Raw genomic sequence first — 25,442 nt, 5'->3', positions numbered from 1 at the left:
GTGCAGCTTTAACTGCATTGTACTGATTTGCGAGCAGTATTTGAGAGAGATAGATATCTTGTGTTCAAAGAAAAAGTTTTACATCTTTGAGTCCAGCAAACAAAACACAAGAGTTTCAATTATTTTGACAATATTTACCATGGACAGGTGTACCGCCAGGAATTGTGGGCCCCATTAAAAAATCACACTCGGCTCCCCAGACAACAGTTTGTCTCTACATCTCTATTTTTCTCTGAATTTTCCTAACTTTTCTCACATATACAGTGACCCTCCCTATGGATGTCAAATGGAGCCCCCCTAAAAAGTTCCTATAGACGCCCTATAATTATAGCTGAAACACCGAAACAAGTAATAATACAAGTTGTTATTATTTGAATAAAATGACAACATACATGTTATCTAGTTACACAGCATACATCATGCACAAAGTAAGCTTCAAAATAAAAGCATGGCAGTATTAACTTGGATTATACCATACCAGGCAGAAGTGGCATATCAGATAAGGTTAAGTTAAGATAAGGTAGGCAGTGATATTTTTATTAGAACACGAGGACTTTATCAATATCAAATTTTTCACACATGAAATCAGTCATTTTCAATTTTATGCAATGTTTACCTACCTTTATGTTTACAAGGGGAATAAAATAGGATATGTACTTGTCTATGTGTTTAGATCATTCTTTTATTTGTTAATAACATAATAAATCCTACAAACGTGGGAGAAAAAAGGCAGGGCGTCATCCAGAGAAGACTCATTGATGAAACCTATGTTGGACACACACCATCGGGGCTAAGCCCCCCTTATCTTTCAAGCCTAGTGATGTCACCTGTTAGTTACCATTTTTAATTGTCTGCAGCAGGTGCATCAGCTTGAGAAAAACAAACGAAAGACATATTTAAAACATACTAAGCTAACTTCAGATAGTTCGTAGGGAAAATGAACTGATTTTAGTTCCTACAATGTAAGAGTAAACAGTCTGGTGTCTGGGGTGAGAAGAAAATTCCACAAAATATGCTCCAGAAAATATTTTTTTTTTTCTGGAAGTAGGGGAGGCCCCAACTGTAATATGCAGTATTTTCTAAGTGGCTCACTTTGCCACACTTTGACAACCCCTGCGACACACTTACACACATTTCCTGTATGATGAAGTGTTCCAAGACCTAAACCCACCTCACCTTACCTGTTTTCTGGTTGAGAAGTTAGATTTTGGATTTATGCCAACAGCATGGAGCCTCTGGAAGAGACTATTCATGCAAAGGTATTTAGATTCACTTGTTTGGGCTTTTTATTCAAATAAATTAACGTGTTTTTGAATTGTTATTAATTAATTAATTATGTATTTAAAAAAATAATTAATTTGTCTGGTTCAAGTCACGTATGATTCAAATTAAAATGAAGAAATTGATCCTAAGAGTGCATTCACAGTTACACATAACACTTCACAAATGTCCAGAGGCCTTCCTCATCAGATTTCTTTGAGCCTTCCTTGACCAGGTGGCACAAGCAGTATTATCGACTATATTCTTAATCGGGTTTTTTTTGTGTCCCTTTGACATTTTTGCAGTTGTTCCTGGCTAACACTAGAGGCCAGCAGTGATCAAAGAGCAGGTCGCGGGACATTACATAACTAGCACTGCTGCTGTATAATGAAGTATGCCAGTGATAAGTCAAACCTCTTTTTTTACACGGGGATTGTGCTGAAGCATTGAATTTCCATAATCCTTTTCGTGTGATAAGGAATTAACCTTTTCTTGTAGTAACTATGCCGGTGCATCTGAAGAGTTTAACACACGCACTCAGAGAGCAAAACAGTTGTTAGTGTCACAGGAAATGTAAAAAACGTTTACATGCAGTTGCAGGACCAGCCTGAACGACTATTCATTCCATCATATAGGCAGTGTCATTTACAGAACACACATTTTCACTATTCTCCACTGTTAGCATGTGTTATTATGTGCCCTAAAATCCCATCAAGAATGTAACAGGCTTACGCGTTCACTGTGACAGCTTATGAGCAAAGGAGAAAGGTTCAACAAGCTTTTTTTGGTCCATCGATGATATTTCACATGCAAGACTGAGTGAGGATTTCTCTCATTGCTGAGGATGTGAAAACATTCCACAATAGGAGGAAGAGCTCGGCCCTGGGATGAGCTGCTTCCAGGTGTAAACTATGTTCTGAATAAATTATCTTCTTTATTGTATTATGTGTGTAGTCTTTGTCATTATTTGTAAAGATGTCAGTGTGATTTCATCTCCTAAAAAATCTGAGGTGGTTGGTGTCTGGGGAGCCACGTCCGGGACGGGCAAGGGTGGCGTGGACAGCTCGGAACGTTTGACCCGCCCTCCGCCCCTGAAGCCCCTCCACTCTTTGATCCACTCTTCTCTTGTGGAGGGATCCAGTTGGTCCAGATGCCTGGCTTGCACAATCGGAGTGGGGGCGATAGAGTTCCTCATCACGTGAAACACATACCTGGGGGAGAGAGTGCAGTGGTGAGAAAGTAGGCCAGTGAAAAATATGCGGCACTTTGATGTAAATCAGGGCATTCCTTCAAAATATCTGCTCTTTGAGAGGCGTCAGTGAACTGAGGGAATCTGTGAAGCATCTTTAAACTTAATTGTTATCACTGCATTTTACAAAATAATACATAAAATGTGGACACTGTTAAGAGGCGACGTTACTCAAGACCACACAGTACAAAATATATCATCACTCTTGTTTGAAAATAATGAAAAGTAGTAAGGCAATGTAACATCCCAGTAAAAAGGGTAAAAAAGTCTTATCTACAATAGTTAATAAAGAGGTTTTTTTTACCTTTACAAACATAATAATGTTCTGTTTTTAATTATATTGTCATAGAATCGTTCTTTAAATGGCTTAAAAGCCACTGTAATGAGCATATAGTCATATATGTATACTGTATAGTCATGGCCAAAAACGTTGGCATGTTTGGCGTGATATTATATTTTTGGCCCTGTCTGTACCTGTTAACTCCCATATTTTTTGGCGTAACACATCCTCTAGCCGCAAAAATTAAGCCTTCAAAATAAAACGCGCGAGTGAAAAAACATGGTTGCACCACAGCAGGGAGTGTCTTTACAGGAGCTGCTGGAAATCCTGGTGGAAAGATGAAAATTTCCCTTATTTTCCCAAATTTTCTGGAAAATTCCCCTTATTTGCAACAACAAACGTTGACAGTTATGCATTAAAAATGATAATGGATCCCAGTGGGGCACTGTAGTGTCTTTTAACAAAGTACCCCATAAATCTCAAGCTGTGTACAGGGTAAATCTACATTCTTCACCTCTTGGCCGACGTGTTCGGATTCCGCTACCTGCTCCCTCGACCACGCCTGCTACCCCTACCACGCCTGATCTGTTGCGATTGGTCAGGGGTTGACTGTAAAAATTCAAGTGCTGTATATTTGGTTCACAGTGACGTGAGTTAGTTCAGTGGGAAGCAGATGGGGAGGCTAATCACAAAGATACCTCGGCAGCAGGGCAACCACAGTTGTGAGGATGCAGACAAGGTAGAAAATAGGGTCTATGATCTGTGCCTGGAGAGTCCAGTACGAGTTGCATGTAACACAGGAGGTGTACAGCAGTGTCACAATGAGGTACACTGCAACACTGCCCAGCATGATAATCCAGTGAACCACTGTCTGCAAGCCATGAAAACAGAATAAAAAAACATAACGCTTGTAGTTTCATATTTTTTGTCAGAAAAAATGTGCCAAAAAGTTTGTTAGTTACCCAGGCTTTGATCTCTATTGATAGATGTAGCAGGATGGTAAATAAGGAAACTGTGTTCAAAGGAGTTCCAAAGGTAAAAACATCAATGTCCGAGTCCTGGTAGGCCTGTAGAAAACCAAAAGTTAGAATGTATAATTGTGTACAAGCGTACAATCAACTACCAAACATTCTTACCAAGTATGGAATGAAGAAGCAAATGAGACTCTGATAGAAGGCATCAAGCATGGAAATCCAGAAGGTGGACAATCTATATTCCTAAAATGTTAATACATCAAACATGTAACATGCATAACACCACGCATATAATCTCCTCAAGGGAAAAAACTATGGAAATGAAACTTAGATATACTTTTATACTTACTTGGTCAGTGTACAGCTTGTACTATAGTGGTATAGATTTAATATCCACTGAAAATTACTCAACACACAGCCATTATTGTCTAAATAGCTGGCAACACAAGTGAGTAGTAATATAATTGTGTGTTTCCTACAGTCAAGCAGTGTCATGGTCCGGGGCTATAGGAGTGCTGCAGGAGCTGGCGAGCTGCGGTTCATTGAGGGAAACATGAATGCCAACATGTACTATGACATTATGAGGCAAAGCATGATCCCCATCCTTTTGAAACATGTTGTTTTTCAACATGATAACAAACCCAAACACACCTCCAAAATGACAAGTGCCTTTCCGAGGAAGCTGAAGGTGATGGAATATGTCTCCAGACCTGAACCCAATTGAGCACCTGCGGGGAATCCTCAAGTGGAGGGAAGGTGGAAGAGCACATGGTTTTTAGCGTCCACCAGCTCCACCAGTGATGTCATCATGGAGGAGTAGAAGAGGATTACAGAATTACAATAATGGCTGTGTGCTGAGTCATTTTCAATAGATAGTAAATGCATACTGCTTTAAAAGCTATACACTGCTACTACTACTTTAAAGTATGGCCAAGTTTCCAAATGTTTCCTGAAATGTGAGGGGTGTACTCACTTTTGTGAGATAGTGTACATTGTATTGTCAAATATGTGAATAAACTTTCCATGATCCAAAATGATTCATTGACATGAATTATCTCATAAAGAAAAAAATGCAATTCACTGACCCCTGCTCCTTGGCCCGTCCTATACAGCTCAGGCACACCGAGCAGCACCTCCGCCGAAACGTCTTTGTCCATGATTCCAAACATAATGGGGGGCGCTGAGGTGAAGAAGAGGTTGAAGAAAATCAGCAACCAGTAGTCCAACATGGTGGCCGCTGTGAAGCCGCAGTAGAACTGATACCAGAAGAGAAGGCTGACATTGGCCTGGGAGATGGATGACATGAAGCAAAAGTTGGTTCGTCGTCCAGGTTGATCATAAATACAACACAGCCCTATTTATGTCAACCCACCAAATTCTTATAGAAGAAGTAAATGATCATATTGGCCAGGCGAGTGTAGCACCAGTGTCCGTGAACCAGCAGGAGCTTTTTAAGGTGTTTGAAGTGAGATATTGCGAAGTCACTCGCCATGACTGCCTGCGGATGACACAGTAGAATTACACATTTGTCATTTTTCAATTTAAAATATTATTACCGATAGACATGATCACAAGAGTTGGAAAACAAGACAGACATGTAATGACAAAGAGTAAGTCAATTTTCCACTTAATGAACAGTTGTAACTCTTGTTGTGACTTGTGTTGACAGAAAAAATATCATTTGAAAGACTGGAAGTGCTGAGAAGTTTCTGGCCTTATGGTTATTTGTGTAGCAAAAGATCCTGGTTCCTTTGTACCTGCATTCCTTCCTGACCGGATATGCCGATCCCAATATCGGCTGCTTGGATCATGTTAACATCGTTGGCACCATCACCTGAGGTCACATGGCAGATGTTGTCAGTTCAGGTATATCCACTGACTGTTTCAAAATGTATTCTGTTTAATTGTAAATTATACAGCTATAAGAGCTTCCAGCCTTTCCAGACTTTCTACTAAAATTTGGGGATGGAGAATATGCACCCAGAAGAACATTTATGAGGTCAGATGTCACTGGTATTGGCTCAGAATCTCTGTTCTTGTTCGTTCCAAAGTTGTTGGCTGGCGTTGAGGCCAGGCATTGAATGAAGCTTAACGGGGGACTAAGAGATCTAGCCCAGTCCCTGATTGATTAATTGATTGATTAAGAGGTGTGTCTCACTACATTTGTCCATATTGTGCATTGTATGTTACATATTAAAATGCTGATGATGACTTTGGTTGTCTATTTATGTTACAGAAAAGTAATCCATTAACAATAACACATAAACCCATAAGGTAGGACAACATGTTAACTAAATCTTGGCACATGAAAGTCCAAACAACTGTGAAAATTGCCTTTTCAGCTAGGTGTTGCCTTACCAACAGCTAGCGTCATGACCCTGAGCTTCTCCCTGATGATCTTCACCACTGCACTCTTCTGCAAGGGTGTGACTCGACAGCAGAGCACAGAGCGGCAACGCTTTGCCAGCTCCACAAATCGGCCCTGCAGATCCGGCGACAGGGCTATGGCCAGGGTGCCTCCATCGATCACCAGAGAGATGTCTGGGGTCGTATCCACGTTACGAGGGTCGTTTTCGTATCTCTTTACCTCCTCCAGAGTGCAGTCCAGGATAGAAGTGCATGTGAGCTAAAGAAAAAATACATTTTACTTTCATAATATTCTGAGTCGCATAAATTCAATAAATCATGTGCAGTGGACACGCAAGAAGCAAATTGTCAAGTCGTGGTATAAGCTGATGAACTACACAATATTGAGTCATGTTCATGAAGTCTGACTACAAGCAATAACAAGGCCATCTGTATAAGAATTCAGCCCCTGAGCCAAAACATGATAAAAAATGGGTCACATCCTGTTTTGTTTTCATCAATCCTATGCAGTCAAAATGTCATATTAAGTGTGAAGTGATGATTGGAGGAGTGCATCCCTGGGGTGGTCATTGCTGGTAAAAATAGTTGAACCAATAAGGTTCCACTCTGGATCACAGGAGGAGAGATATTTCCTGTGAGGGCTCAATATTAGGCTGCTAATTAGATATGGAAGGCTTCGTTATTGTATTGGCAGATATTCACTCCATCCATCATCCATGACAAGTCCAAGGTGAGTTCCAAAAAGCTCCCCGTGTATCAGGTAAAAGACGTGAGCAGGTAAAAGACGGATGGCAATTAAGGCTGTTTGATGCGTCAAACTTGGTCGGCTTGTTAGGAAGAGTGCCATCCTTTGCAGTGTCATTAATGGCTGACCTGACACCTTGACTTTTCTTAGAAGGACCTGACCTTCGGTTATACCACAAAAATGGTCAAATGTTTAGGTGACTTTTAAAATGACGAGACAGTGTCGTTGTTGAAAGATCTGAGCTTAATTCAGGCATAAAACTCGCACTGTGCTGTCATTCAAAAGGCATTGATTGAGCTTATTCTGACCTTTTCTGCATGGCTTTTAGCATGTTTAATAAAGAAACGGTGAAGAATATCAAAGTGGCCCCATATCCTTCAATTTTTCTCCATGTGACCCTCAGTGGAAAAAGTTTGGACACCTCTGATCTACGTTGCAGTTTGTGTCACATGATTGCAACGTGTGCTGCTGTGGTCACATGATGAATGGCGCTATGCTGGCCTGTCATGATGGGCTTATTTTTAAAAATCAGGATTTATTTTGTTGCTTGTCAGTTTGCAGCTACATTCTAAAGAGAAGGGATTTACGGTACATGCATTTTGCCTCTTTCTTTCTAACCGTTGCATTTGCCATTCTCAAGTGATATTGTGTAAAATGTCCAGCACCAACCAATTAGATTGCCTTTATGAGCCTGACTTTCTGCACTAAAAAAACATAATATGAATACTTAATTAAAAATTAACTAAATGGTCAAGATGAAACTCTTAAAGGAAAACTGCAATTTTTATGGAATGTTGCCCATCATCCACAATCATTATGTGAGACATGGACACACATCTTGGACACACGTCTTTGAAATGTTTACACCCCTTTCAGGCAGTGTAAATGCCACCAGAAGCACCAACAGTCATTACACCTAGGTGAGAGGTGTAGATAAGCAGTTATAGGAGGACAGTCAAGTGTCTCCTCACCTTGTTTTTGCAGCTCATGTTAATCACCAGGTCTTCATCTTCCAGCAGCCTGCAGGCATAGCCAATGTTGACAGCTGTCTCCGGCTTGTCACCAGTCAGCACCCACACCTTGATCCCCGCTTCCCGCAGTGCCAGAATGGTGTCTGGAACGCTCTCCTGCAGACGGTCCTCAATGCCTGTCGCCCCTGCAGGAAGACATGTGATTTACAGACAGAGTTCATCATAAATGTATGTTTTACAGCAGATGAATGGGTTTCTACCCAGCAGGGTGAGGTTCGTCTCCAGCTGCACAGCGGTGTCTGTAATGAGCTGCTCTCTGCCGTCGATGGCAGCCATAGCTCTCTGCCTGCTCAGGCACCAGTCTTCATAGTGTTTGGAGCTCACAACCTGCAGTACAAGCGAGATGACATGAAGCTGTTGCCATTGCAGGACACAAACCTACTCGTGATTCTTCATCATCCTGAGCGCAGCACCTTCTTAGTGAAGCAAAGCGTACGCAGGCCCTCTTTACCATAGCAGTCAAGGTGATATTGAGTATCTGCAACGATATTCTTCTGACATCCGCTGAGATTTTCTGGAAATATTGTGACACAAACAGGTATTCATATACTTTCATCTAAAATGTGAAGTCATGGGCATCACAGTATTGACAAACTTCACCAGCATATGGTGCACCAAGCAGCTCCATGATCGCGTAGTCTGCACCTTTGGAGTACAGCACGAATTCTTTGGTGATAGGGTGTCGCACCAGAACAGACATTCTCTTCCTGTTGGAGTCAAAGGAGAGGGTATCGAGAACCTCAAAGACCAGATTCTGGCCAGATGGCAGCCTCACAGTCACACTGTCGGGGGTGCGGCTCAGCAGAGTGAAGCCATACGCTTTGGCGGCATACACCAAAGCTGCCTCGTCTGGACTCTCTGCCTGATAGCACACCGTGCTGGGCTCCTCACTCTGACCATGTGATGTGAAAACTCCCGAGTCGTCCACTTTTGAAGAGGGGCTAAAGCGATCGTCCTCTTTAAAAGAGGTGTCTGAGAAGGTTCGGTCCCTTTTGGCTTTAGATGCAAATATGTTGCGAAATGAACCCGCTCTCTTCAAAAAGTTGGAGAAGTTATCCAATGGATTAGTTGGCTGGAAGGAACATGGGTACTCTTGTGTCTGGAACAAAGAAAATGTAATTTTTTTCATATTCATGTGTTCCCAACCACACAGAGGCTGTATGCTGATAACACCCAGCAGCTCTGTCTTGTATCTTCATCATAAATTATACAGTAAAGAGAACATTTCAAGGAGAAGTGAGCACAATAAATCAACTGGCCTGTAAATCTAGTTCATTTAGCAAAGACAAATGAAGAGCACTGACTACACATCGAAGTGGATATTGGAAATTCAATTTCTCATTCTTGCAGAAACATGAACCAAAATTAAACCTGCGAGCTGGCTCAGTCATATTGTATATACCGGGACCATATTTCAGAAGACTTTTTAACCTAAAATTAGCTTTAAGATTTACTGACATTCTAAAATAAAATTATTTTTCTTTAATACAGGCAAAATTAAAATCAGAATCTTAAAATTTAATGTTAATTTAGAAACAGATCAACATTTTTGAGGAAAAAAAAAATCACCCAAAAATGCACACAAAGTGCAATCATGAAAAGGGTCTTTATGAGCAGCGAATCGTGACGTATTATTGAGTCTTCGTTACAGGTAAGTGGGTTTTGTTGTTTTTACGTTTTAATATTAAGAGTAGCTAACTTCTTTTTTTAAAATAAAGGGATTGTATCCAATGGGTTCTCTGGCTGCCTAGATGACGGCAACATTCGAATGTGCTCCAAGCATTATATCCCATCCTCTTCCTGCTTTGAGTATGTAAAGTATGCCCCGTATAACAAACGCACATGCATTAGTTATGTTTGCTATCAGCGAATGATAGTGATTTGGCAAAGTTTAGCTACTCACGTTAGCTATCATTGAATGTACAGTAATGCCTATCATAACAACAACATTAATGTAAATTGTTGGGTACCTCTCTGAGACTGCTTTTGTGTGTGCGTACACAATACGACATATATGTGAATACAAACAGCTTTATTTGGGACGAACAAAAACATTTTTTACGCAGTTTAACTCGTAATTGTGAAAAATATTGACTTTGTATTGTACGATCTCTTCTTTTAAACCACTATTGGCAACATATGCTAGCCGGTGGTGGTGTTCCTATATTTTTTAGTTAAAAAAATGTAATCTTGAGCCAGTTGCTTATAGTCCCTTTAAGAGCGGTTAAATAGTCCAAACATTGTTCATAAAGTTAACAACGGTTTTGTGATGGTGACATTTTGACATTTGTGACATGTGAGATATTTTGTAATTTGAGGAAATCTGAGGTTGAAGAGCGTCCTGAAGCAGACTGTATTCAACCTTTTGTCGATTTTATTTTGTGTAAAATTAAGTTTGGTCAATTGATTACAATGTGTTGGTGGTAGGTTTTAAGTCGGTTTTAGGAAAGGGGTGTTGTTTGTGGTTGATTTAATACTCACAATAAACAATAATAAAAGAATGTGCAACAAATGTACACAGTAATCTCTCGTTTATCTCGGTTAATTGTTCCAGACCCGACCGTGATAAGTGAATTTCCCTGAAATAGGAATCCTTATTTATAAATGAAATATTTTTGTTGTTAGAGCATAGAAAACCTGTTTACAACCTTATAAATGCAGTTTTTTTTAAACATTATTAGAGCCCTCTAGACATGAAATAACATCCCTATAGTCACCTTTACCCCTGTATTACCCAATGGAGTAGACATAATCAGATAAAATAAACAATTTAATACATAAATACAATTCGTGCTCGTGTGTGTTTCTATAAATGTGTGCTCTGGGAGTGTGGAGTGGCATGCGGACGGGAAGTGACGTCAAGGGCTCAGAGCTGAGTTTTAGCTTGGTGTGGTTTACAGTTGTAGCAGTAGTCCGTGTTTTTACTAGCGATTTTTTATTAGGGATTATTGTGTCTGTTGCGAGATAATTCAAACCTGCAATAAAAGCCTGTTGTTCCTGTGATTTGTCTGGTTTGTGTGTGTCTCAGTGAACATTACAGTAACATTACTGACACCTAGTGACCAGTGTAAAATACTACATCAACGTCTTTGTGTCTTTTGAATGCCTTATAGTTGTATTTTAGTTTATTTAGGCTGCGACAAAAAATACATAAAATTAGCTTCAAAATGCATATTTTGTGACTAATAATAGGCCGTGATGAAGTGAAGCCACAGAATTCGAACCGCAAAGTGTCGAGGGACGATTGTAGCGTCATAGAAGCCCATAGGGGCTGTCCACCCTTGGTGTATATGTCACTAAAAAGCCAATTTCTATTAAGAAAACAAATCCCTCTATCATCTTTTCTCTCCTCCATCTTTACTTCCCATCTACAGTGACAGTAAACAGAACACTCACCCTCTGTCTCCGAGCTGTTGCCATGGAAACCACCACCGTGTTGCAAATGGCGAGAGCCAGAAAAAAGTCCAGGTATGGATCCATCTTCCGGCTGCTGCTGCTTCTCTCTGCAATGCCGACCTGCTGGAGCAGCTTCCTGTCTGGAATCACCTCCGTTTCCTGCGAGAGTGAATTGAATCTGTTTATTAACTCATCGCAAGTGATTTTTTTTTTGTTGCTTTCTCTGATTTAGGATTGGAAGAGGCTGTTATTTGTTCATGGGACATCTACATTACATTTCCAAAGAATAACATGAAATAAGGTGATAGAAAGTGTGTGATGTTTGCACGTAATATCATCGAAGGACGTTTCTCAGTATCACGCTGTTTCGCTCCATAGATAAATACGTAGACTCTGAGCTACTCTACCGTATATTATGACGAATCTTTAGTGCACGCTTACGGTTCATGCGACATCAGTGGTCTCCTCCAAATGGTGCCCAGCGTGACCATATGCCCTGTCACCAACACTTTTAGCCAAGACAAATGTGCTCATCACTAGGCGCCTCACAGCTTGAGCATCTGCATCGGGCGCCGGGCTCGAGGCCTACTGACCCAAGGATGAGTGAATAAACAAATGTCAGTTTTGGAGCTTTGTAATCACATTTTGCCAAAGTTATTCCCAATTTATAGAAATACAGTACAGGGCAAAAGTCTTAGACCACCACCACTGTTGTTTTAATGATCTTTAGCAATCATTTTGACATAGTAAAAGAAGAAATAGTTGGACAGATACAACATTTCTACAGACTTAAAGAAGGGTGGCACATGGGCTAAACAACCAGATGTGGGAGCAAGTCAGCGTTTTGTAAGTATCAAGTCTTTAATCTCAAGTCTCGAGTCAAGTCTCAGTCCAAGTCAGGTTTCAAGTCAAGACAAGACAGTCCAAAGTCATAGGCTTGAAATTTTCACGTCCTTACAAGTCATAAGCACTGTTTAGCATCTCCTAAATAAAATGCCATTTTAACAATGGAACAATCTGTTTACAATCTGAGTAAATCTGTTGAGCACTTGACAGCATTTAGATCTACAATTCTATCTGCTTTAAAGGTTGGACAGGACAGGGGTGGAAAAAAACAAAAAAAAAAACCCAAAAAACAATGGAACAATCTATTAAATGTGATAAATACCATGAATCCATTTTGAATTGTTTTACTTTTTTAAACAAAATAAGACCAGTGCGACAAGACTTAGTCACAGAAAAAGAGTGCTGACTTACAGAGCATTCAGGATTTAGTCAGTACACAAAACTGTAATCCAAACATTCTTTATTCTTAAACCTGATTAGACGTTAATAATTGCATTCAGTGAGGAAGATTCAAAGGGAAAATGTGTTGTTTTGCTGGAAATTACATCATAACAATCATGTTAGGTGAATACTTTGAATGGGGACACATTTTACCCAACACATTCACTGAAAATGTCAAGTATTTTCAAGTAATCAGACTAAATTTTTAGTCATCCCGAGTCATTGATGTCAAAATCCAAGTTTTTAATGATGCGTCAAATTGAGTCCAAAGTTATTCAAATTGTGAAGTCGCGTGACTCGAGTCCACACATCTGTGAACAACCCACTGGTTTGGTTGAGAATCTGGATAAAAGTGTGGATACAAGGATCTATTTTCGCAGTTGGACGCACTATAGCGCCTTTTACGCTGCCATTTTGTCTGTCTAGTGCAGGGGTGCCCATTACGTCGATTGCGAGCTACCAGTCGATTACAATGGTAGTGTGCGTCGATCGAATACACAGCACTTTGTAGATGTCATACGACAATCCAATCCAATCCACTTTATTTATATAGCACATTTTATAAACACTGTTTCCAAAGATGCGTGTTTTCTACACTTCCGTTTGTGAGACTATTATTTCATGACTCATTGAAAAATGTGGCCATTGCTGAAACCTTTTAAATATGTCGCCTTCACCTCGGCTGAATTGTCTTTTGCATAATAATTTTCATTTCTTGTATGTCTCTAATGTTTGATAGCGAATGCTAACTGCACGTAATACATGAACTGTGTGTATAATGAACACTTTATTGCCATATTTAATTGAATTGTGAATTATTGAATGATATCAACTACTTCGATTACCTGTAAACTTTGAAACTGTGAATGTGAAAGACTAATCATTAGTATTTGCTATTGTAGTTTCAAAGTTTACGACTACTGTTTTATAGTAAGAGATAGATCATGTCGACTTACAAACTGAGAAAGTATGTGGACGGCTGATATACAGGTTCAAGGTACATAAATATTCATATTTATAAATATACTAAATGTATATATTTTCTATGTTTATAGTAGGATGTAGCTCTTTGTGACTTGGTCATTTTAAACGTAGCTTACAGGCTGAAAAAGTGTGAGCACCCCGGTCTAGTGGAACTGACTCGCTTAGATGCTCATGAGCAACCAAGCAAGTCCACAACCCCCAGTCCCTCCCTCCAGCATCTGTAGAAGTAAATCTTGACTGAGCGCTCATCTTACCAGTGGACTGCTGAAGGCCACGTTGCTCTGGGCGTTTCCTGCGAACTTGCTCTTGTGTCTGCTTCCATGGTGATGTTGTGTGCCTTCGGGGTTGCTGTCCTCAGCGTCCAGAGACCATCCAGGCTGTGAAGGTTGCGGCTGCTGGTTAAAGATGACCTCCTCTTCTGAATCTGGCTCATCAATAACAGCCAAACGGATGGCTACAAATCCCCAGAACAGTTTTATGTTATTGATGGAGTAAAGTCATTAAATAAGCAAAGACTGGCAATTTAGTAGGATATGCTGAAATGAAACAAAAATATCCTGACAAGTGTACAATAACTAATGTAATCCTAATATACAGTATACCCACATGCAATGCAATAGTCATATTTGCTGAACTATCTATCATAGACCTTGAGTCTTAGAATTACGGATCATAATAAGAAAGCAACATAAATGTGGAACATGCGATTATAATAAAAATACGACTGTAAAGGTGATTATATGGGTGTTAGTTCATGTCTAGAGGGCTCTAATTATGTTAAAAACTGTATTTAGAAGGTTGAAAACAGGTTTTCTATGCTCTAACTATGAAAATATTACATTTCTAAGAAAGAAATCTTACTTCGCGAAATTTCACTTATCACGATCGGGTCTGGAACCAATTAACCGCAATAAAAGAGGGATAACAGTAATAAGTATTTTGAAGCGATCAATTCATAAATTGTTTACTGCCTTTCTCAAGGGTCACGAAACAACACCTTCTAACATGTGCGCATTCCAGTGAGGTGAACAAATGTTTGTAGAAGTTAAACACTGCAAAAGAAATCACTTTCTGGTATTTGCAGGACATCAAGTCACTATTGGTTTCTCTGTTGATATTGTTGACACTTACTAAACTCTTCGTGCTTGAGGGCAACTTTCACTATGCTAACATGGAACGCAAATACTATTGGTGTGATACATAATAACTGAATGAAGTATGTCTGAAGTAAAAGCTTTGCCGATGTTTACCGTTTTCTTTGTGCGGGTACTCTGTCCCCATGATGGAGCAACGCCGAAACACCATCTTGTTCTCCGTGAGCGTTCCTGTCTTGTCTGAGAAGATGTACTCAATCTGACCCAGGTCCTCTGTAATGTTCAAGGCTTTACACTGTATACGGCCGTCTGTCTCTTCGTCATAAAGATCTATGTCATTCGTAATGAAGAAGATCTGGCCAATCTTCACCAGCTCAATGGAAACATAAAGTGAGATGGGTATCAGGACCTGGAAGAGGATGAGATCACAAGGTGTGAAAAAAGGGGAGCTAAAATATAGTTTGAAGTGAAGACTCTTTTCCACCTGCAGCAGGATGATCATGCTGAAGAACATGTAGAAGCTGGACAGACCGGGACCGTCCAGGTGACCGTTGCTGTCAGGGACCAGGTAAGGGGGCACGCCAGGTAGCGTCTGCCGCCAAAAGTAGTGACCTAAATGTGTGGGGACAGGAGGCTTAATCACATCGACTGGCGCAAGGAGGGAGGCTATTTTTGGCGCCACACCTTCTCTTCCTCCCCCCACCGTCATACAGCATAGTGGGCTTGAGGCCAAAGTGACTGATCAAGGGCTGGTGCAAGTGAAATGCCCACTCACAAGTGTAAAAGCTTTTAAACATAAACTGATCTGCGTAACGATTTCATGGATGAGTTGCGTAATTCATCACAGACCTACTGCGCCGACCAGACACATGGCGAGGAGGAGAATGACGCAAAAGATGACGTCCACGTTCAGTTTCCGCTCTAGTTTGCTGCGCTTGTATCTTGGCCCATTGTTGTTCAGCATTGACTTGGTTTCATGGCCTTGAAGATGAAATGAGGAAGCGTTAGCATTCACTTAGCAATAACAGATACTCAGTGTGAGCCCTGGGCCTAACCTTGAAAGAAAAGTGATAAATATACCTTGAATATCTTTAATAGCGAGACAAAGGAGGACAATTGGGGACACAGAGATCATTCTGGCTTTGTGATGAGTACTCATCTGCAAATGCTGGCATGTCATTGTGAGTTGGACTAAACTATATGTAATGTTTGTTTACTTGTGTGTGGTAGCTGCCACTTTGTTTAAGCAAAGCATAGCGATACCAGATATGGGTCACTTGAAAGAACACAGTCCAAAAAAAAACACTGATAAACAGTATGCATTCAATTGCACTTAGCCTACAGACATGAAGGTCATGGCAGGTGAATATGATCAATACCTGCATACACCACAAAGCCAACAGCATGGTCTGTATTTCTGACAGTACAGCCTCGAAGCAGCAGACTCTCTATTCCAGCACCCACCTTGTCTTTATTTGCTTTCTCCCTGTGGTAGAAGAAAGAATACTCCTTTACATTCTAAAAACTTGCTGGACATAGACATTAGCTGTAGGGTGGAACACCCCAAAAAGTGGTACAATTTGAAGCTCAACCAAAAATGTCTGGAATATGCCTCACAAATCAGAGGTCAAACCATTATAATGCGTGACTTTAGCTCAGTCAGGACAGGATTCCATAAGTGTGATTTGTTTTTTTTTATGGTTACCTGTGTTGAGAGTTTGGCTTCTCAAAGCAATGTGCATTCAAAAGAGTAACACATTGGCATCACAAAAATGTCTCCTCAAAAAAAATCAGACCTCACAATCGCTCGGCATTACTTTCTCTCCCGTCGTATCACTGCGCGCAATGTGTTCCACTATGTTTAAGATGTTATGATGCGCCGCTGCGATATGAGAGTTTCTTCAACCGCTGTGGAACACATACACAACAATGGACAGGCGACAGTCATGACTTGCTGTCTGCGACCCACCCAGAATGTTCTGCAACCCACTTTTGGGTCCTGACCCACAATTTGAGAGCCGCTGCTTTAGACCACACCAAGAAGGTGTGTTATAATTCCCAAGAATGTATTAAAATTCTGCAGCAAGTGGGCAGGAATAAAAAAAAAAAAAAACAGTTCGGGGGATCTGCCTATGTATTTGATACTCACACATAACACTTGAAGTGATTCAGATTGTTATTGGGCTTTTCACACACCACAATGCTGTTGAAACTTTCAGGTTCAAAGTCAGGCTCCTGTGCAAAAGAGAGTTGGAATAGAAGCATTTAAGATGTCATATAACCTGTCCTTCCAGAGTGACATCCAGCAAGACAACATGCAGTTTGCATCTCAGGTATGTCATCCAACAGGTATATATTCAGATCGGCAGCCGTTTATCACTAACTGTGGATATGTTCAGTTAGAAAGGAACGTCATCTTACTCTGTGTGAACCGTCATCAGGAATCACTAGAATAAAGACGCTAATTACTAGTATTCCTCACCGTGACGCAGAGGCCGGCCACCGCCCTCCTCTCCTTTAGGTTGGTCTCTCCATCCAGATTGGCTGTCTCAATGTGACACACATCGTTGGTGTCCGATGTGTGCAGGAGCAGAAGGTCTGCAGGGACAATTTCATTGCAAAGCACCTTCAAGAAATCACCCACTTGCACATCTTTCCAACGTCGCTCCGTAAACTGCTTGTCTTTCCTGAAATTCACAGCAATTCACATCCTTGTTTTCACAGGAGACATGATGGGTTTTTTTTACACTCATAAACATCGCTTGAGAGCTACAGAGGAGATCGAACGCAGCTTCCTGTGGAACCATTATGTGTATCGTGTATGTATAGGTATCTGCGTGTAGCTGTGTTGCAGTGCTGGCTTTACAACCAGTGACAGACGTCTGCAGGTATGCTGCCCTTCATGTACGACCTGATTGGGTGGCTTCCTCACAACACACCACACCTTGGCCACAATGACGTGGAGTGTATGTATTTTTAGCATGGTATATTACGCATCACTAAGCTGCACACGTAATCTGTCGTCAAACGTGCGCATTGTCACATTCTTCATAATATGATGCAGTTTTTCCTGAAGTACTACACATATACTAGTCTTCAATACACTGTCGTTTTGTGTACACCTCCCTAAAGTCATGCATGACCTCAGCATATGTCCCGAGACCTCAGTTCAGTGAAGGATTAACTACAGTGTTTGCTTTTTTGTTTGGCTTTTTGTAGTTTATTTGCAACACTCCAAAAGAAGGACGAGCCTCAAAAAGTTAAGAGAAAAAGTGATAAACCTGGATTATGCTTGTGAATAGTCCTTCGATTTCTAATTATACTTGAAGTTTACTCAAACATACCTTATAATTTCAATACATTTACAGTATGTCTCCTCTTTATGGACAGAAGATTGTTAAACAGAAATACAAAATACTATCTATAACCAAAGACTCAAATACAGACAGATTAAACACCATGTGTTATTATGCATAAAATAATATATCTGACAAGTTTTCATCGCTGCGTTACTCTATCGCGTTTTTCTACAATTAATTAATAAATGATTGCTGTTTCGTGGTTGACTATGGCCTATTATTAGTAAAAGAATATCAAAAGACACATCATATGTAGTATTTTGGTCACTCGACGTCAGTAATGTTACATTGATAAGACATGACCTTACATTACATTATGTTAACACTGCATGGAGTCAGCCATGGCATGTCCGACATGACATAGTTTGGCTTGGCTCACTAAAAAGAGCCGGCTCTTTCGGCTCCCAAGAGACTCCTCAGATTTTGTTGTCTTAAATAAATGTATTACCAAAATATGTGCATTGTGTAAAATACTAATGCAAAAAATACATCGGCTCTAAGAGCACAACAGCATGTTTAACCCCACTTAAAAGAAAAAAAGACAAGGAACCGGATCTATCTATGAGTCATCGTACCTTAGCGGTGTTAGCATGCTTACGTAACACAGACTCTGTGTCCTGGTGTTCAGTGGTTCTATTTTATATTAAATGCATTTTAAACGCATTCAGTAATTAATTTTTTTTAACATGTGGCTCACGGGTCACATTGAGTCAGTTCTTGAAAACAGAATGCTAATTGCCATCAGCCATCTTTTTTTTAGGGCCACAAGGCTTAACAATAACAGGCCATGATACAATGACAGCAAACTATTGCATGTACACAAGTCCCCATGACAACCTAGTGTGGTAATGGTAAGTAGCCATAATTCATCTTACCTTAGCATTTTAGCATACTTACTTAACACAAATTCTAAAGGATTTGTGTCTTCAGTGGCTTTTTCAATGCTTATTCAATTAATTTCCTTTCAAGGTTTGGCGCAAGGTTTATCTAGAGTCTGTTCTTGCTAGCGGAGTGCTAATGCCTATTAGTCCGTGAATTGTATCGGTTATTAAAATGAATCGTTACAACCGTACAGTGGTCTCCAACAGGTAGCTCATATGCTAGCAGTAGCTCACCAGCTGATGTTGAGTAGTTCACCAAAGAATATTTGCTTCACCTCTTTTTATAAGTGTTCTATTCAAACGTGACGCCTGTTTAACAAATGAGCATACTGAGTGGAGATGTGCTTTGTAAATGAAGTACAAATGTTGGCAGTCACATAAAACACAAATAGCTCATATCTCCTTTCTTTTTATCAAAGTAGTTTTAATAGTGCTGCAAGTTGGATACATCCTTGCTATCATAACCCCTGACTCTGCATTTATACTGTTTATACAGGACAGAGTTCTATAACAAAAATACTTAAACTATTAATTTTGTTAATTGTGTTATTTTGAACCAAACACATATTGTTGAAAAATTAAAAAAAAAATGTATTACTCTAAAACAGACGCTTTAAGTGCTCTCAGCAACTTTGCCATTAAATTAACAGTTTTGCAATGTTCTCTCTTCATGCTCTGCTGGTTATTGAAAAAAGTTAAATAAGTTAATAACAATTTTTTATTTGTCATAATAAAAAAAAAATTGCAGACGCAGCAGCGGCACGACACAACGGCGGCAGTCTGCCCTCCCGTGCAGCCCACCACTACAGCTTCAAAAAAATCCTAGGGGATTTACTATTTCTTTACTATAAGATTAGTTAGTTCAAGGTGAAAAAACATGTATTTCTTTTCAGTGTCTTGCCATTTTTCTTATGATTAGACGTGTTCAGCTTCCCTTCATTTAAAAAAACCAAAACAGTTGAAGAGCCTCAGGTGAACTCCTGACATGCTGGCCTTGAAGGACAGCAAGAACTTGAACGCGGGAGGATTGACAAGAGTGTGAAGTGGCGATAAAAGAGATAAGATGGCCCAGATGATAAGACATGTCAAGGCATTTGCTCTGGATGTGTGGTTGACGTTTGGAAACTAGCCATCTGTTTGATTGCATTGACTTTAAACCACTCATGGTCATAATGAAAGTGTAGCAGGTACAAGCAGAGAGCCAGGAGAGACGCACAAGAACTGCTTATCTCATTGCTTGAGGCCAAAGTGATGAGTGTCTGTCTTCAGTCTGCAGTCGAGGCCACCCGGGCTTGCACACATGCATATCCTCCTGACGACTTTTTGTGCACAGTATGAAAGCACTTTTCGTACGTTCCGGTTCTTGTAGGATTTGGTTTTTGACAAAAAGTATTGCTAAACATATATCTCAGTTATTGTATGGCCTAACAAACTAGTCTGTGGAATCAAGTGCCCAAATAAAGCATCCCAATTTTTCGCTGTTTCCTGTATTTACTTTGCCGACCAAACGTCTCAGTGCGTGTTGACTGTCGGGACGAAGGGTCTGCACCTCGATGTGTATTTCTTTTCCCAGATGGTGAAAACCGGGTCGGGTGGGTATGTTTGACGTGGGCAAGTTCGTTTTGTTGCCTTTTATGTTGCACTTTAGCATAAATTCGGCATACTGGGTCATTCGTGTTGATGGTCTCACCTTGCTCATTATTAATTTCCCCATGCTTGCAAGAGTCTTTTTCCTCCTAACTTCTACTAAGTTACCTTGCATTGCATTGCATTGCATTGCTCCAGGTTAGTATGACTGGCAAGATGGCTCACTCTGTTCACCGTTGTTCTATGGAACACTGTTGCTCTATGGCGAGGCTAGGTGCTGAACCAATGCACAGAGTGAACGCCCTTCCTGCCTGTTTAGAGGCAAGAGACGAGGAAAACAGACATGCCGCTATATGGTGGCCGCTAAAATGATGGAATCCATTTTCATTTATCGTGTGATTCATTTACTTCTGCGAGACAGAAATCTTGTCATGTTTTAATCTCGCAAGAACTCATGACACCCCGACTCGGGAGTGTTGCAGGACGCTTCAGTCAGAGGAAGCGTCCACAGTACTCCAAAATCACACCAGCGAAAGAGTTGGGAAAAATGACGGAATATGTAAATCACTGATTTTACACCAGTGATTCAAAAATAGACACCCGCTAACCTTTGTGTCTCTGCTGACACAACATCCAGTTGAGGCTTTCATCAAATGTGCACAATGCCGTGGTGAGAGATATTGTTGTGCGCCTCTTCAAAAGAGGAATCGTCTCCCACACTATTTCTATTTCTAAGTCAAGAATTCCCACGAGGGGCTGAAACACAGAGGAAGAGGAGGAGAAGAAACACACACATGCACACACAGACCGTAGCACAAGATCTGCACATTTAGTGTGGAGGTGCCATGAACGCACCTTCCCTCGCACTCAGGACGTTTTTCAGGCCAATTACCTGCTGTAGATGAAGCACGGCATGTTATTGAGCTTCCTGTCCGACTGGTACCTCCTGAAGTCCTCCCAGGCGTCTTTGAGGGCGGTGAGAGACAGGATGACACAAATGGGGATGAGAGCCACCTCGGGCTGGAAGGCGTTCACCACGGGGACAAAGTTGAGAATAGCCAAGCCCATGAAGTAGATGTTGGCCAGGCGGTGGAACTGCTCAAAGAGGTTCATGGGGACGAAGAAGAGCAGGGTGTATTTGGTGGTCTTGATGGCGTTTCGCGGAAAGTAGCGGTTGGGTTGCTGCCTCTTCTCCAGGCCCTCGTAAGGAAGATTAGACACCAAGTGGCGGAGGTCTTTGTCACGCGCCCTTTGACCTCTGAGGGCGTCCCTCATCAGAGACAGAGGGCTCCACCACACCATGGCAGCACTCTCCTTGCTTGTCAGCACGCTCCTTTTCTTCCCATTCTCTCTCCGCTGCCTCACTCACTCTTTCAGCTTGTGTGTGCGTGCTCGTGGCCCGATGCAAACAAGTGACAGCACACCTTGCTGTGAGTCCGCCCCTCGCTTTTGACAGGTGTGTTCACATTCCTAAAGTCATGACATCTCCCAGAGAAGGTAACACCTGTACTACCCAAAAGTTAATAAAAAAAATAAATAATGAACTTACCGTACCTCGTTTTTCTATTGCAGCAGAATCCAAAATTCTAGTTTTAGAATGGTTCAGCCAGAGCCCAGGCCTAAATCCAATTGAAAAGTGCAGAAGAGATCACAATCTGACAGATTTGGCGGATGTTTGAAAGGAAGAGTGGGCAAATATTATCCTGAGAAGATGTGACGTCATTCGCATTACAAGTTTTACTGTTTGTACACTTATGCAACCAGGCTATTGTATTGTACATTGTATACAGTATATATTACTGTATATTTTTATATTAGGTTGCTTCTTTCCTTTCAAGCATTCAAACTGTGCATATTATAAGTCACATTTATAAACAACAAAAAAAAGCTTTAAAATGACCTATCATGGTGTCATTCTTACAATGTTATTATCGTTACTACTCAGTTAGAACTTCACAAAGTATTACTACTTATATCTCATAACTTGGACTTTTTTCTTTGTAGTATTGCTACTTTATTTGAATATTACCACTTTTTGTGGTAATTTTATGACTATATTGATAACATTGCAAATTTTTCTTTCATGTTGTTATGACTTTATTCTCTTACGACTTATTTCACGTAATGTTAGGTCTCAGTTCTTGCAAATTTTCAGCCTTTGTTCTCATAGTATAGTATTAAACAATACAACCTTTTTTAATATACTATAGCCACTTTACTGTCGTAACATTACCACTTTTTGTCATAAAATTACGACTTTGTCACATCTCAACTTTATTCTCACGTTACAACTGTTTTTACCTCATAATATTATGACTTTATTCTCATTACAACCTATTTCCCGTAATGCTACTACTGATTTCTCATAACGAGTTAGTTCTCGTAATATTACAACTTATTTCTCATAAGCTTATGGATTTTTCCTCATGCTATAGTCCCATAATAATAAAACCATAACATTACTACTTTTTCTCATACTATTATGACTCTGTTCTCATAACATCTCAACTTTATTTCATTATGTTATATTATTCCATAATATTATATTATTACATTATTTCAACTTCGATTTAAATGACAAAATTAGATATATTTTTTCTTGTAATAGTACAACTTTAGTCTCGCAACATCTTGATTCTCACGTCTCACGTACCTCATAATGTTACGACTTTATTCTCATTACAACTTCTCGGAATATTACAACGTATTTCTCATAACTTTACGGCTTTGCTCTCATAATATAGTCTCATAATAATTTAACTCATAACATTACTACTTCTTGTCATAATATTATGACTTTATTCTCGTGACAGTTCAACTTTGAATTAAAATAACAAAATGATATATTTTTTCTTTAATAGTACAACTTCATTCTTGCAACATTACGTTTTTCCCGTGGTATTATTATTTATTATCATAACATAATGATATATTGTCCCCATGATATAAAAATGAACTTCTCATAACCTTTCAAATTTCTTGTAATATTACAGCTGACTTCTCATGACGTCGAGGCTTTTTTTCCTCATCATATTATTAGACATAATGTTGTCATAACACTTCAACTTAAAATTGAAATAACATTTGAATTTTTTTGCCTGGTAACAGGTCAACATTATTGTGGAAACAACATAACTTCTTTTCATAACATTGCAACATTATTATCACAACATAATGATTTAGCCCCCATATAAAAATTTACTATTAATATTTACTATTTATTTACTATTATTTCGGGTCATGTTACGACTTATTTCCAATATTCTTGGGATTTTTTTTTCAGAATGTTACGACTTTAAACTCATAACCTGAGCACTTTTTTGCTCGGTATATTATGACTTTCTCTTCTGGTAACCTGCATGCACGTTTCCGGCATGCGTCAGACAAAACACCCCGTTTAAAGATAAAGGAATTATCTTTGTTTGTCTTTTGCAAGAGAGTTGGTGACAGCTTTACTGATATGGGCTGAATGTTTAAATGTGTCTTGCCTGTGTGTGAGTGTGTGTGTGTGTGTGTGTGTTTGCATACAACAAAGCAGCCTCTCGCACAGATGGCATGTATGTAGGATGCCTTCCACTTCCTCATGTTGACATATGTTGTCTTTTCCATATCAGGCTGCTGAACCTGTTCAAACAAGTCAGATTTGCACAGGGGTCAGCCATCAATAACGCTTACACACCGAACCTAAGTGCTCCGCCTGATTGAATGAACAGCTTACATTAGACAGTGATATTAAATCCAAGATGGATGGACATCATCATCCTGGCTGGACCTTCATTGTTGTTTTTTTTAATTATGTTGAGCTCAACCTTGGAGATGATTTATGATCAATCCAAAGTTTTAACGCTTTGCCATGTTGCCCTTGTGCAGATGAAGGAGGTGTGTAATGTGCCAGAATCAGCTCTGGGTGGCTGGCACATGGACTGTATGGAAGTGGCGCAGCTGGGAGCGCGCACGTCCACACACAGACACAACTCCGCAGAGCAGAGGTTTGTGCATCCTTAATTAGACCAGTGACACGGAAACACTACAAAGTCGAAAGCATCTGCCTTTTCCCCGCTTTTCTAATAGATGCCAACACTAATGCCCTTTTTTCCACAATGACAGCAACCGTGCGTCTATTGTAGTGAAATAGTACATCAAGCCATGCATGGAGGACCCTAAAACAACATAACATGACATAACATCACTTTTTACACCACTTTGCCCGTTTTTTTTTTTTTTTTTTAACATCCAGAAGCATGAGCTACACACACGCACAAACAAGAGCATGGCTGTGTCTTCTCTGGTTTTGTTGTGAACATCTTCACCTGGCCTCCATTTTTTATAAACTTAATGAACGACACTGCAAGCGGGAAAAGTCAAGAAAAAAACTCTTAGTTAGGAGAAAAAAGTTGTACACTTTACAACAAATAACTTGTATGTTCTAGAGCAGGGGTCACCAACACAGTGCCCGCGGGCACCAGGTAGCCCCCCACGACCACATGAGGCGCCCGCAGGCCTGCTTTTCATTCAGGTTTTCAGTTAATAATGTGAGAACACTAGAAAGAAATGTATTCTGAAACATAAAATGTGAGTTGTGGATACCAGCATTTTGTGAATGTTTTGGTGAAACAAGCCTATTTGATTTGTTTGGGTTGAAATAAGGTTTGAAAATCATTTCTACAAAAATGAGTGGCTCGTGGCCATTTTCATTTTCTAAAAGTAGCTCTCGCAAGAAAAAACGTTGGTGACCCCTGTTCTAGAGAATAGAGTCATATCTTTTAGACATCTTTTTTTTACGATAGTTCTATTTTGATGAAAGAATGTCAAAATTCCCAAATTATTACAACTTTAATAAAAAAAAAATTGGAAAAAATATCAATATAACAGTTTTATTTGTCAATGTTTTATTTTTATTGTTCAATAAGTTGTATTTTCTCAAAAATAAATTCTTTTTTAGACACTT

General features: G+C 39.9%; 1 protein-coding gene across 2 annotated transcripts; it reads right to left on the bottom strand.

Moving 5' to 3' along the window:
* Positions 1 to 430: 430 nt before the first annotated feature.
* Positions 431 to 25,271, bottom strand: atp10b (ATPase phospholipid transporting 10B). 2 transcript variants are annotated; one of them, XM_054792618.1, is made up of 21 exons: positions 21,387 to 25,271; positions 17,150 to 17,354; positions 16,817 to 16,902; positions 16,047 to 16,153; positions 15,517 to 15,648; positions 15,152 to 15,279; positions 14,824 to 15,076; positions 13,828 to 14,027; positions 11,303 to 11,461; positions 8,507 to 9,005; positions 8,320 to 8,420; positions 8,107 to 8,233; positions 7,847 to 8,031; positions 6,122 to 6,389; positions 5,521 to 5,597; positions 5,136 to 5,261; positions 4,849 to 5,049; positions 3,926 to 4,006; positions 3,752 to 3,856; positions 3,488 to 3,660; positions 431 to 2,471 (listed from the first exon to the last, which is right to left on the bottom strand). In XM_054792618.1, the coding sequence occupies exons 1-21, from the start codon at positions 21,794 to 21,796 to the stop codon at positions 2,195 to 2,197; spliced, it is 3,900 nt and encodes a 1,299-aa protein (XP_054648593.1). In that variant the 5' UTR covers positions 21,797 to 25,271; the 3' UTR covers positions 431 to 2,194. The 2 variants fall into 2 exon arrangements, with proteins under 2 accessions (XP_054648593.1, XP_054648594.1); XM_054792619.1 differs by lacking the exon at positions 3,488 to 3,660.
* Between the last annotated feature and the right edge of the window lie 171 nt (positions 25,272 to 25,442).

This window comes from Dunckerocampus dactyliophorus, chromosome 11, assembly GCF_027744805.1.
Source record: "Dunckerocampus dactyliophorus isolate RoL2022-P2 chromosome 11, RoL_Ddac_1.1, whole genome shotgun sequence".
NCBI classification, from domain to species: Eukaryota; Metazoa; Chordata; class Actinopteri; order Syngnathiformes; family Syngnathidae; genus Dunckerocampus; species Dunckerocampus dactyliophorus.
Note: the sequence above shows the minus strand (reverse complement) of the source record. Positions and strands in the feature narration are given on the sequence as shown.